General features: G+C 47.6%; 1 protein-coding gene across 3 annotated transcripts in view; it reads right to left on the bottom strand.

The window, feature by feature from the left end:
• LOC126535661 (nuclear exosome regulator NRDE2) overlaps positions 1–14,303 on the bottom strand; it is a 331,490-nt gene that overhangs the window by 54,138 nt on the left and 263,049 nt on the right. For all 3 annotated transcript variants that reach the window (XM_055073175.2, XM_055073176.2, XM_055073177.2), the window contains one exon: positions 136–327. In XM_055073175.2, the coding sequence (XP_054929150.2) occupies positions 136–327 (192 nt within the window). The remainder of the gene's footprint in view (positions 1–135; positions 328–14,303) is intronic.

The following is a 14,303-nucleotide window of genomic DNA, read 5'->3' as shown; positions in this document are numbered from 1 at the left end:
ACTGCTGCACTGCCGTTCCTTTGTCCCAAGAGCACGTGTGAGACCCCACAGACTCAAAACCTCAGTACATTAACTCCACACAAGCTTTGGTGACTGCTGGTTTCTCCAGCTACTAGGCTACCGCGGGTCGTGTACCTGCGGACACGCAAAGCTCCCAGGGATCCAGAGGACAATGACACCCACTGCCACATAAACGTGGTGGCATTGGGAATATCTTCAAGCGCCTGTAGCAGGGCCATGGACAGAGCAGCCCTCCGAGCATTGCTGTAACGCACTTCATAGGTGCAGATTCGTATAAACGCAGTGTGTACAGCCATCTGTGTGGACCTGCAAATGGACAATGATAATAATAATAAATCATTACTTTCTTTTTTTACAAGCACTGCTGTCTCAGATCTGAGACATTACAGGAGTGGGCAAATATGCTAATACAAGATAAAATCAACAGGTCACATAAAAAGGAACTTCCATTACAGGATGCTCATGTGGCACCTCTCAGAGATAAGTAGGTAGGTTACTCCACATTTTAATGGCAAATGGTAAGAAAGAAAATTTAAAGCTATCTAAGTAAGACCAGAAGGAAACACGATTAAAAGGATCAGCTCTTTACGTTCTAGGTACTCAGGAGCTAACAAATGTCACAGGTATGTCAGCCAAAACAGAACCATGTACAATTTTGTGCAACATTATAATCCTTTCACACATGTGTCTATGGGTCAACGACTCAAGCGACAACAGGCATGACAAACATTCGAATAAGTTCCCAATCATGCAGGTGTGCCTTGCACTGAGCGATATGTTAGCAGGTAAAACGCAGGCCCTCGAAAAAGGATAAATAAGTACATGTGCCAATAGCAGGCCTTAGGAAAGATTTGTAAGCTGCCAACTTGCTTTCTTTGGTTGCTCTTATTAGTGTTCTTTTTAAATAGCCAAGTCCCTTTAGTGCACTGGAAAAGATTAAGTCGACATGTTTGTGCCACTGTAGGGTGGTGGAAAATTTACTCTTAAATACTTGAACTTGTTGCCAGAAGTCAAAATGCTCTTTTTATTAGTGTAGGTAAATTGCAGGGGTTGTTTTTTATTCTTGATAAAGAAAACACAAGATACAACCAAACCTTGACATAAACACAGACATAAGAAATGATCAAATATAATGAAGTTAATTTTACATTACCTACTTTCTTTTTGAGAATATTAGCATTATGCTTATAACGAATACTGGATATTGGGGGCAAGCTCCACCACTGGAAAAGCTGGCGCCACCGTCGGCGTGACGTGGCATGAGGGATCACGTGGACACAGCGGCCGCGTCGGCTGCTTGGGAAGTGCCAAAGCAAGCTGAAAACGGAAGTTTAGAGTTCCACCTGTGCTGCGGTTCTGATTAAGTGGTGAGGATTTTTCGCCTTGGGTGTATGCTTGACAACATTTGAAATCACTATAATAGGTAGTGGCTGCCTTTGGAGGCCTGCAGCATGGTAGGCTACTGCTCGGTGCCGCAGTGCCGGACGTATGCAACGGAGCCTGGTGTCAGGCTTATTAACATGTAGTCCCAGGGCAAGAAGCTGCCTGAAGCTTGGCTCGCAAAACTTAGAACCAGAAAACTGCCATCGGTTACAACTCGGGTATGCAGCAAGCACAAGTGCGAGGAATATTTCTGCTACGACGCCGGCACTGCAATGTTCGATGAGTAGCAGAAAACGCGCACTGAGACATTCGCCCGCGCTCACTGCGCAGCTACGCGCTCGCTGCCCGGCTAATGTCACTACGGTTTGGCCTATGAACTTGTTGATGCTAGACACTGGCAAGTGTTGTGTCGGCAGCGGCAGGCAAGCGGGGGGCCCCGACGGGCGAACGCGCGGCTAGCGCCGGCGCAGTGAAGGAGACACGGAGCTAACTGCTCCCGATGAAAACCGGAACGAAGACTCCGCCGACCTGCGGCTGTTTATTACTTATAAAGGCTTCACCTGCTAGATGGCACCTCCCGATTGGTCCAAGCTTGTCACATGACAGAAGGGGGGTGCGCCATCTAGCTAAGCAATTACAAAACATACATGTGCGATGACACAGAGATCTGACAGGGGGCGACACTATACTACATCATCCCCCCCTGGAAACAAAGCGAGCATACAGTGAAACGCGCACACATGACGCGCACTTAAGTCCAAGGACAAATTCAGTTCGTTCCCCCCCACGGTCACACACGCGTGCACCAGATGCACACAAGGCATGCACTTAAGTCCACAACAAATTCAATCCATCCCTGCCCAAGTTCACATACACGTGCACCAGTCTTGGGCACCAAAACACGGGCAGTCACTCAAAGTCTGACAAGGAACACTGCACAAAACTCACTGCACCGCAACAAGGAGCACTTTTTATACCTGTGTTAATGAAACATGTGGACTGTCTCAACAAGGCCCCTAGCCGTGGCATTTTGAAGACTGAAATACGTTCTACACTACATAAACAAAATCATCGAGCCACGGAGGCAGTTTTCTGTCACGATGAGGACGCGTGCGTACCTCAGAAGAACTTTGGGGGTTGCGACGCGTATCGGTCGGCTTTAAAGACCCAGTCGTCCCACTACTATTTCCCTCCCCCTGGTTGGACAATTGAATGTGGTTAGCGCTCAAAGCTGGAGAGGGTTGCCCAGGAGGCTCCTCTCGAAGTCCCAACAAGTCCTGGGAGGCTACCGATTCCCCCACGGAATCAGAGACAACTGCTGACTGTGCAGACTCTGAAGTGATACAGCCAGACGAACTACTTAACTGATGCCTATGAAAGGACGATGTCACTACAGACGAGTCATCGGAATGACTATCCAGGTTTGAATACGAGTACAAAAAATCTTTATCACTTGTACACAATGTACTACCTGCTGGATCCTTCATCACTACGGTTAACTTAGACACATGCCACGTCTTCCCATCACTGAGTAGAAAAGTAGATGGTCCTATCTGGGCCTTGACTTTACGAGGTTTACTGTTCTTAAAGAATCCTTTTCTGTTAAATCTTATTCTGACGGTGTCTCCCACCTTGATACGAGTTGCCTGAGCACCTCTACGTTTGTCTACGTACTGTTTAGTCTGCCACTGTTTCTGCAAGACCTTTTCTTGAACTTGAGACACAAGACTGTCCTGTTCCCGCAGATCTGCACAGAGCCGCATGGTTCCATCCCTCTTGCGCACCACCACGAGTGGAGACACCCACTCAGTAGCCTCGACGCGCTCGATGACGTCGCAGTCCTCGAGACGTCGCAATTCATGTGTGACCTGGTCACGGATGGCCAGGGGTAGTCGGCGCAACTTTGAAGATACTGGTTTCGCATCTTGCTGCCGATAAATTCGGTGCACAAAGTTGTTGACGAGGCCCAACTCGTCATTGGAAAGGCGATCAAAACCCGGAGGCACACCTGTGGGGCTCTGTACAGAAGGAAGCGATGGTAGACGACATGTCAGCGACGTACCGTCGATCTGTATGCCCAAGCGTTGGATGGCGTCTAAACCCAGCAGTGATGTTCCTGTAGTCGTTACGTGGAACGTGACGGAGCATGACCTTTGGAAAAACTGGACAGTGGCTTGAAACAGGCCTTGAATGTCGATGCGTTGCTTGCAGAAATTTTTCAAGTCCACTGTTTGTGACAGTCTGTGCTGTCGACCAAAGTGCTTTCCAAAATCTTCGGCCGTCATCAATGAGACAGACGCTCCCGTATCCACCGGCAGTCGCATGGAGACGCCGTTCACTACGACCGGAACTTCCAAATCTTTTTTAGTTTCGAAAGCGCTTACCGTCAAGACAGACGCGGACGGCTGCCCTGCGGAAGTTGAAGACAGCGTCTCTGCGGAAGAGACGTGTTGAACAGTACGGGTTTTTCGGCATACCGATGCAAAATGGCCCAACGTGTGGCAGGCGTTGCACCGCCGGTTCCTTGCTGGACAATTCCTGTACGTTGCAATATGCTTCGCGCTGCCACACCGGTCGCATGCACCACGGTTCCCGGAGGAGCCATGTGCGAAATGTCCGTCGTCTCGGCGGCCTCTCGGAAGAAGGCCGTGGTCTCGGCGGCCTCTCGGAAGAAGGCCGTGGTCTCGGCGGCCTCTCGGAAGAAGGCCGTGGTCTCGGCGGCCTCTCGGAAGAAGGCCGTGGTCTCGGCGGCTTCCCGGAAGAAGTCGGCCCTCTTGGCGGCTTCCCGGAAGAAGTCGGCCCTCTTGGCGGCTTCCCGGAAGAAGTCGGCCCTCTTGGCGGCTTCCCGGACTACGTCGGCCATCTTGGCGGCTCCCCGGAAGAAGTCGGCCATCTTGACCTGTCGACGGAACGCCAAGCTGGGATGCTTCAATTCTTCGAACATTTTCAGAGCCGAACGCGCGGTTCGCTCGATGCAAGGCTTCTAACGAGCGTCCAATTTCTTCTGCCTTGTCCAGGGACAGGGTTTCGCCATGAGCCAGCAACTTTTCGCGAACGCTGACGTTCGCTACGCCATGTATTATCTGGTCTCGGACGCGCTCGTTGTAGGCTGTGCCGAAGTTGCACTGTACCGCCTTCTCCTTCAATGCGGTCACGAATACCAGGAATCCCTCTCCCTCGAACTGCTTTCGACTGGTGAATTCGTGCCTTTCCGCCAGGACATTTGTTGACTCGGCGAACAGCCGGTCAAGCCGCTGCAAGAGTCTCGGAAACTCTGACGCTGGCGGGACCGCATCACTTGACGTTGACGCTGCGCCGGTCGACTGCCTTGCTGCTTCGCTTGAAGCTGACGCTGCGCTGGTTAACTGCCTTGCTGCTTCCTGCTCCTCGTCTGCAAAGTACTTCCGTTGTCCCTCGCGCCCGAGAGCGCTGACGAGCGCGGACGCTCGTCGCGCGTCCGTCCAGTCGCCACCGCCGGCCGCTTCGAGGTGGGCCTGAAAAATTTTTTTCCATCGTTGCCATGGAATTAACGGTGGCCCGGGCAATTCCAGAAAAACGGGAAGGTTCGCCGTGAAAGACGCCATGCCCGGTAGCGTGCAGGAGACAGTGCAGTAAACAAGCCGGAGCTCGCAGCAGGAGTGGGGCAAGGATCAAGAACAAAGGGGGCGAGAAGGCCTAGGCTCGGAAGCCTCGCGACGCCAAGTGCGTCGGCGGCGTTTGCCTGCCGTGCGGACACGGGAAGGGTCGCTTCACTTACGAAGCTCGTTGGTTTCCCGGGGCTTCGGTCGGAACCGCTGCGGGAGATGTTGTGTCGGCAGCGGCAGGCAAGCGGGGGGCCCCGACGGGCGAACGCGCGGCTAGCGCCGGCGCAGTGAAGGAGACACGGAGCTAACTGCTCCCGATGAAAACCGGAACGAAGACTCCGCCGACCTGCGGCTGTTTATTACTTATAAAGGCTTCACCTGCTAGATGGCACCTCCCGATTGGTCCAAGCTTGTCACATGACAGAAGGGGGGTGCGCCATCTAGCTAAGCAATTACAAAACATACATGTGCGATGACACAGAGATCTGACAGGGGGCGACACTATACTACAGCAAGTTTACTGGAATGGTAAGGGAGTCGTAAGAAACACATTAAACAAAGGCATGGCATATGGTCTTGCTTGTGTTATGAATTAATGCACTGGATTACGAAAAAAAAGCAGCACAAAATTGCCTGCTGAGTGCATACAGTGCAACACAACTTTAGAAATAATATTGAAAGGTCCAAAAATTTAGAAGAAAAAATAATTATTGAATCGTCGCGACGGCATATCACAGTCGCCGCATAGGTGTCGAAGTCCCTTGTTAAAACGAAATTGTTTTTGAACAGCTCTGATAACGTCCACGCAACAATGGTTGCTTGTGGAATGTCAAGTGCTCATATTGTGCGGCCTAAAGCTCACAGCACGGTGTGAAAAAGCTCCCAGTGAAAGCAAAACATTGTGCGTGGACATGCGTGCACACGCGCAATTGGTCACCGCAAACCTGTGCGGTCGCTGCATGCATTGAGGCTTCGTTCTGTTATGCGCCATTTGGTTATAACAGACCGCCCGCTATAAGAAGATATTTCACATAGTTTGCGCTCAGTGACTGCTGACCTTTCACGCAAGCAGGTTCGGGAGACTCCATCACGGCGACCGCGCGCAGTGGCTTTCACTGTACGCATTTGGTAAAGAGACGACGCCTGTAAACGAGTCTGTCCTTTCAGTTTGCTCAAGGTTATTATTTCGACAGTAATGAAGTTCCCTTGTTTGGAGAGTACTTACAGAAATGTACAGGAGGGCTACCGCGTGGCGTTTTTATTAAGCCTCATAAGCCAAACCTATGAGCAGCGTGCCGCGTGATCCCTCATACTACACAAGGGAGGCACTTCCGAAAGATGGCTACTCCATAAGTCCTCGCCCATAATAATGAAAGTATTTTTGGGTGGAATGCAGCTTCATTGCAATGAAGTTTGACTGTAAAGTAATATGGTAAGTCATGCACCTGGATTGTTAGCCAACATGGCTAGTGATAAATACATTACATAAATAAATCTTAAAAGGCAATGCAAAAGAAAAAAATGTTAGCAGTGTTTGAATGGTGAACACACAGGACATATGCAAACATTACCACAAGGAATATATTATAGGGGATATTATAAAAGATGTTTCATCACCATCAAGAAGTGATGAGGAGTCACAGTGCAAAGGCGCTGATGCATACATTCTAAAAAAAAAGGCTTTCACCTTTTGAGACGTGTCTTGTCCCCAACAATAATCGTCATGCACTTCCTTTCTTGAACATTCTGTGCTCAATGTATTCCCTTCAAGAATGTTATGTCACATTGATAATGCGCATTGTGGTATAAAGGTTAGAAACAGGGATAAGGCGCCTCAGAAAGGCTGGCAAACATTTCGATAGGAGGACCTATCTTCATCAAAAGCCCCTTTCTTGATTTTGGATGATAATGCGTATGCCATTTATGACCTGGGAAGTACCAGGCACACAGCGTTTAGGGGCCTCTCACCAGGCCACATAACAAATTTGGTTATATGCTGAAAATTGTTATGTGCCCTCTAGGGAGCGTTCGACTGCAATAATTTTTCAACTTCGTTCATTAATAGCAGAGATAGAAATGTTTGTCACGAACCTATGATTTCAAAATGCAAGCTTCAGTGCCAACATAGATACTCTCGCAACTTGCCACCATCTAGCGTCTGCAAGAAAAATTCCTTCTCTGCGTTCTCACATTACGGAGCCAGAGGATTGCGCCACGTACACGTCATGGTCCCCACCATCTTTTTATTTTTTATCACGTTTTTGCTGCACAGTGTACATTCGGTGACGATTTCATGCACAGGCTGTTGCATTTGTCTTGTTTCGCTCTATGCACAATCTTCCAAGCTGTGCACGAGAACACCTGCATTGTTGTCTGGCTGCTTCCATGAAATAGATCCCTCGGTGCACGCACATTCAGAGTCTGGCCCGGCTTATGGATCCTCACCACGATAAACCGCGTCATTGTATCAGATTAGCAGTATGATAAGTCAGTGCTGCATGAACACCAAGGTAGACGCAAGATGATCAAAGAGCATGATCGCACACTGGAACACGGTAGAAAATGGCACAGTTTGGTTCTCTGCACGATATGGGACTGCATGACACGGGAACAGGCAGACGAAACGAAAGTACATCTTTCTTGCTATCGTACAAAGTAAAACAAAAGCACACAGAAATTAGGTTTGTAGGTTTTATTATTTATCTAAACTCTAGTTCCTCTATTGAAGCAACAGATCAAACAAATAACTGGTGTTGCTTCAAATAATTCTCCAAGTCACGTGTCACTGTGAGTGACATCGCAGTGCTGCCAATTACGTAGGCACACTTGTGCAAATGACGTCGACTCTCTGGCTGGGAGTGCGGCGCCTGCGAGGACAAGGGGGCATAGCGCTTGTTTTGAAATTTCGGCTCTTTTTGCAGCACATAGTGGAGTAATAGTTTGCATACATGATTGTTAGCGTGCACTTTATGCATTAAGCTTGTCAGCTCAAAATGGCCAGACCTGATGAGGTGCCCTTTATGGAAAGGAAAGGTACACAAGATAGATGACGATCATTGCTTGTGGACAAGACACGCCTCAAATGGCGCAAGCACTTCTTAGAATATAATAACAACAGCCGTATTCATAGGAGTATAAGTGCTAAAGCGCCGCAGCTTGGTTAAGAGTCACATCACAGTGAAGGGCTCTGGAAGAGACCACATGGGGTTCTTTAATATGGTCTCAAAACTTGGCAACAGATGCATTATTGCATTTTGTCCCTCTAAGAATACAGCCATAGTAATTTGAACCATGTTAATCGAACCTTTGACCTGGTGCTCAGCAGTACAAGGAGCCACGAAATGACACTTGTTGATAAGATGTAAGCAGTGCGAGAAACAAAACACTTGAAATAATCTACAACCAATTTTGAAAGGCCTGTCTTTTATATTGCAATGGAAATCTTATCATTAGATACGTCTGGATACTCACCAGCAAAGTATGAAAAAAAGGAAAACAGATTAAATTTTTGTTTTCTTTGCAAAGCTTCTAAAGATAGGTTTCTTGATGCTGGCAATACCAACAGTCAACAGTGATGATCAGGGCACACCACAAAAACTGAGAAACTAAACATATGCAGCATTGGCAACAGCAATAGCAGTTTTTCGGGAGCAATATAACTGCAGGTTCTTTAATTGCTCTTAAAAGGGCCAGAGACACATATTTTTGAAAATTGACGAACATAATAGCATAGACCCTTGTCGCGGTGATCCCTTGGGTGCTGCCATGTTTGATCACGTGGTGACGTGTTCATTGCTTGCCTCAGCTGCCTCCGTGTTTACAATGGATGTGCATGATGCCGGAGTGGCTCAGCCAACTACTGTTTCGGCAGAAACTGTAGGCGGTGACTGGGTAGACAACATGCAAAGCTTTGGCCATAGCTTCAGAGGACATGTAGTGTTTTCCGAGCTCAATACGCCTTGTCCAAAATACATGAGTATCATGTACAGTGTTTATATTAAAAGCAGTGCTATGTATTCCAAGCTATTCAAACTTTCTGCTTATGAATTAATCATGATCAGTAAATCTTGCTCTTTGTTTATTATTTGGCAAGCACTTTAAGCTAGCAGCTTGTCATGTTTCTGACTCAGTAAAGTTCCTCGGCACTGCCACTATCTGATTGTTTATTTTTTGCCTAATCGCTCGCAGGTGCGCTCAGCTGCAATAATTTCTTCTTGCCGTGCAGAAGACTTGGAAATAGATGTCCTGTGCTTAATAATACCTTGAAGCAAAAACATAGTATGGCTGGTCACTCACTTACTCTGTAGACTATTATGAAACGTTCAGCTCACTACATTCATGTGCTGTAGGTGTAGTCACCGTCAGCCATGCTCCAGTGCATTGATTCAAGTATGCACCCATTCACTTATTCTTGATACGTTGGCAATAGAGTGTGTGTAAGTTGGCATGTGAGTTGGGGTAGATGAGTGTAGACAACGTGCGAGAAACTTACTCTGCTAGGAAGCTGCACTACTCCCTTTATCACTGTGTAAGAGTGGTAATCACTCTTGCTGATGTTCCAGGGTTGAGGTTTTTTCTTTGGAGGCTAACAATAAAACACTAGCGGATAAGTGAATTTTTTCATCCTCGAGGAAAGCTGTGCATGGCGAAGGGCCGGCAACACAGGCAGTCCTTATGTAGCAGCAGTCCGTGAGCCTGGCCACACAGATTCATTCCATTCATTAATATCTCGTACCCCTGTCACACACAGGCACCCGCAAACTCCATTTAACTCCTTCATCTTTACGTCAAGGGAGTTGTGCTCCACGTCACATCGTCTTTCTTGTGCCAAGGAAGTTAAATGGAGATTTTAGCGAAGGGAGTTTGGCAATGACCATTATGGCTGGATGGAGTACTCTCATTCCCAGATAGCTACAGCTGTGAAGAAAACTACGGTAATAAAATCGCCATAACTGGCTCACTTACAACTTTAAAATTTTTTTTGCCTTGGTTTAGTATACGCCAAGTAATGGGAGTTATTAATTTGTTTTTAAGGACACAGTGCCTGTACCCTCTACACCAATGCTTCACCATGCCACATGGGGAAATGCCGTTCTGCCATTTCATTTGTTTATCCACTTCGTCACTGATCTGGAAGCAATTAAGCTCACTGTGAACACATACACATGTACGAGTACACAGCACAGAATCACAACTCGAAGCGCACCAGTCGAACAATGTGACCTGTGCTGCCCACGCACGAAAGCAAGAGCACAGTGTGGCCAGCATTGCTTTGAAAACAAGTCTTGCAGTAACATACAGCAAACTTTCTCACTGTGATTTTATTAGATTACATACTGCATTAAACAAAAAAGCCACCTTTGATGGCGACTGTATATGTGAGCAGTTGCACGCGAAAGTAAGCGCAGCAGCACTGTTTCCGTCTCATGCGGCGCCCATCGAAAGCTCGCATTGGGCTGTGTAGCATGGCCGCAACTCCATTGCTGCAAATCTCCATAAGCGAGTTTCATGTCAACGGAGTTTGCGGGTGCCTGTGTGACTGGGGTATCAGTCCCTATTTTTGCAGCCAACTACAGCACGTATCTTCCCTCTACCAGTCCACATTTTGGAGCATGAATAGAGCCCAGTTCAGCGAACACTCAGCTGCATTTTTGGCAGCTGATCGAACAGAAGCAGAGCAGGAGAGGTAATAGTGTTGTATTCGTGTGGTTTCGCTAAGACAATGTGTGGTGTACCGCCGTAAGCGCCATCTCATTCCTCTAGAGCAAACTGCTCCAAATTTTCTTGTGTTTTCAAGGCTTCAGTAACTGCTGTGCACATGTGGGGGTGTCACTGGGCGTCGATTTAACTGATGCAACATGCTTTCACATTCGAACTAAATGAGTTCTCTTTCCATGGCCCCCAAGACAGTTTTTCACTGTGATTTTCCAGTGCATAGGGATTTAGTGAAATGTCGAATTAACCAAGGTCGAATTAACCAAGGTTGAATAAACAGGAGTCAAATATATTCCCAAAGCGATTTTTGAGAAGGACCTACTATGGACAGATATAGATAAAGAGTCGAATGCTTACTTTCCCCCTGAACTCTTCAGTTCCTCTTAGCTGGAGTGGTGCTGACAGCAGTGCCCTGCCTAATGCCCTTTTCTGTTTTTTCCAAGTGCCCTCCCCTAGAGCCCCCTTGACCTCACACTGTTTACCATGAACAGGACAACATTGCACCTATGATGACTATAAAGTGCACAGTCATACCGATGGGTGAGATTACACCCATTGATTGACGGATGCACAAACCGTCCATGTTGTATCTTCAGCCAGCAGCTCTCTTCTACCCCTCTTCGGTGATGCTGATAAGGCTGGACTAACACAATGGATGTGATTGCGGGTGAATCAATCACATGACATGCAGCCTGACTTGGATCACTTTGCAGCTAGTATTCACATGACAGAGGATGAAAGCACGAAAGGAGCAGCCCTCGCACAGGCAACGGCGACGGAGCAAATGCAACGGAGCCGAAGATCCCAAAGGTCATTTAGCTCTCCACCGTGTGACAAAACACTTCACATGGACCGAGCAAGAACCACGGGAATGGGTGATGTATGCTCACATGATAAGCAATTTGAAGCTCAAATCAAAATTTGCTGTGGCGGCACGTGAACTGTTCGCCTACTACTAAACTTAAAATGGCAACCTGTAAACAGGAGGAGAATGGGTAACAGGGGAGGGGAGAAGGTGGGGTTCCCTAAGGTAAAACTTTGCATGAACAACCTTGCCTTGAGGTGTAGCCACAACTCAAGGCAAAATTAGTATGTAACCCACACCCCAATTTTACCATTAAATTGTTCGAATTTGTGCTGCTGGCTATTTGCACAAAAGTATGTATATGTGCTACACTTGGAGTTTAACATGACAAAGATGCGAACAAAGTTGCACTGTTTCTTGGCTACCAACCACTGAGAAGTGGAGCTGGATGCAAAGAAAGCAACAGGCATTAGAGCTCACATGGTGCATCGACATGGCATGTACAGACAGCCTCAAAAGATCACAAGCCACGGGTTCCATGACAAACATAAATTTCTGGGTCAGTAAGGCAATGTGCTTCAATCTTAAATCACTGTGCAGGTTGCAAAGGCTACTACACACCAAAACATTGAATTTGGGGCTATGTGCCCTGGATTTGCAGCAATTAAGGGGGGAAGCTACACTTGAAAGCCAACAGTCTTATCTATAGATAGAGCTTAACCAAATGTGCACACCTTGTGTGTTTTGACTTGCCGATTCTAAAAATGTAATTATTTGTGTCTTGGAACAAGTTCCTGATATACCGGCAAAGCTGGGTTTTCTTGTTCAGAAAAAAAATTAACATCTAGACAATATTATTGTATTATTATTATATATTATTGTTGGGTACAAAACTATTTACAAGATGTATTTACAAGGCATATACAAACAGCAGCCGAGAATCCCGAGAGGCTGTTGCCACTTCGTTGTCTTCACCATCAACGACCTTGTCCTCTTTTGCCACCGTAACACGACCCGCGGCAGAAAAAGTACCATCACAGTGCTTCAGATGGGGCCGTTGGTAAGGGCATAGTAGGGCTTAAGCCGAGAGACGTGTACGATGTCAGGTGATGTGGAACCGGGTGGCATGATGGAGGTCTCGCGGATTATCGCGTAAGTGACATTGGTCACTTGACGTAGAACACGGTAAGGGCCTTTGTAGCATGGAAGGAGTTTCTCGGACAGCCCCACTCGGCGGCAACGGGACCAATGCAGCACGAGAATCGGTGGGGTGGTGAGCATGGTGGTAAGGCAAGAAAAGGCGGTGGCCTGCGAGGATCCCCATGAAAACGGCACACTTTTCTTCAGGAGATCAGTGAGAGGACGTGCTATGGTGGCAAAATTTTTAACAAAGCAGCAGAAGTAAGAGCAAAGGCCCACAAAACTTCAGACATCTTTTGTGGACCGTGGAACAGAGAACTCTTTCACGGCGCGAATTTTCTCTGGGTCCAGTCGGATACCAGTCGCATTGATGACATGTCCAAGAGCAGTAATCTCACGATGGCCGAAGTTACATTTCTTGGAGTTGAGCTGTAGACCGGCCTTTCGAAAAACAGCAAGTACAGCTGAAAGGTGCTCAATGGGCGTGCTGAATGAAGGCGAGAACACAATAACATCATCTAGGTAGCAGAGACAAGTCAACCACTTGAATCCACTTGAGTAATGAGTCCATCATACGCTCAAAGGTAGCCGGAGCATTGCATAGCCCAAAAGGCACAACTTTGAAATGGTAAAGACCATCAGGCATTATAAAGGCGGTCTTTTCACGATCTAGATCATCGACAGCAATTTGCCAATATCCGGACCATAGGTCGATGGACGAAAGATGCCATGCCCCGTACAGGCAATCAAGGGCGTCATCGATACGAGGTAGTGGGTATACGTTCATCTTCGTGATGCGGTTGAGGTGGCGGTAATCGACGCAGACTCTCCAGGAGCTGTCCTTCTTTTTGACCAGTACGACAGGGGACGCCCAGGGACTTCAAGATGGCTCTATGATGTCTTTCGCTAGCATCTTGTCTACTTCCGTTTTGATGACATGACGCTCTGAAGCCAAAACTCGGTAGGGTCTCCGATGGGTAGGTGGATTATGGCCTGTAGGTATACGATGTTTGACAAATGACGTCTGGCCTAAGGGTCGGTTGTTCAGGTTGAATATATCCTTGTAGGAAAGCAATAGACTGCACAGCTGTTCAGTCTCCGCAGGAGTGAGATTCGGGGCAATCATTTTCTGAATGCCGTTGTCAGTACATTTTGCAGACTGGAAAGGCTCACAGGAAGCGTTGATGGCAAAAGTCTCAACGCAACTAACTTCTAAAGCAGTGATTGTAGCCAGGGTGATATCTTTAGGCAGGATTTGCTTAGCAAGCCCGAAATTTACCACAGGGAGCTGTAGACCGGCCTTTCACAGATGTGTGATTGTCTGTGACCCTCAGTATTGTATGCGGGACAGTAACGCTGTGGATGAGAACGATGGGAGTTATGGGAGCGGAGATGTAATCACCATCGGGAACTGGTGCAGAAGGCGACATTTCGATGTATGTCAAGACCTGTGGTGGAACGCGAACAAAATCATTCGGTCTTAGGCGAATTTCGTGTGGTGTTGGAGGAACATCCAGTAGGGGTTGGTCAAGACGCACAGTGCTTGAGGAACAATCGATGAGCGCTGAATGGGCGGAGAGGAAGTCTACACCTAGGATGAGTACATGGGGGCATTGGTCAAGCCCAGTGAAAAGGACGACAGTATGGCGGCCGGA

Source organism: Dermacentor andersoni, chromosome 7 (assembly GCF_023375885.2).
Source record: "Dermacentor andersoni chromosome 7, qqDerAnde1_hic_scaffold, whole genome shotgun sequence".
Classification (NCBI taxonomy): domain Eukaryota; kingdom Metazoa; phylum Arthropoda; class Arachnida; order Ixodida; family Ixodidae; genus Dermacentor; species Dermacentor andersoni.
This window is presented reverse-complemented; position numbering and strand designations above follow the sequence as displayed.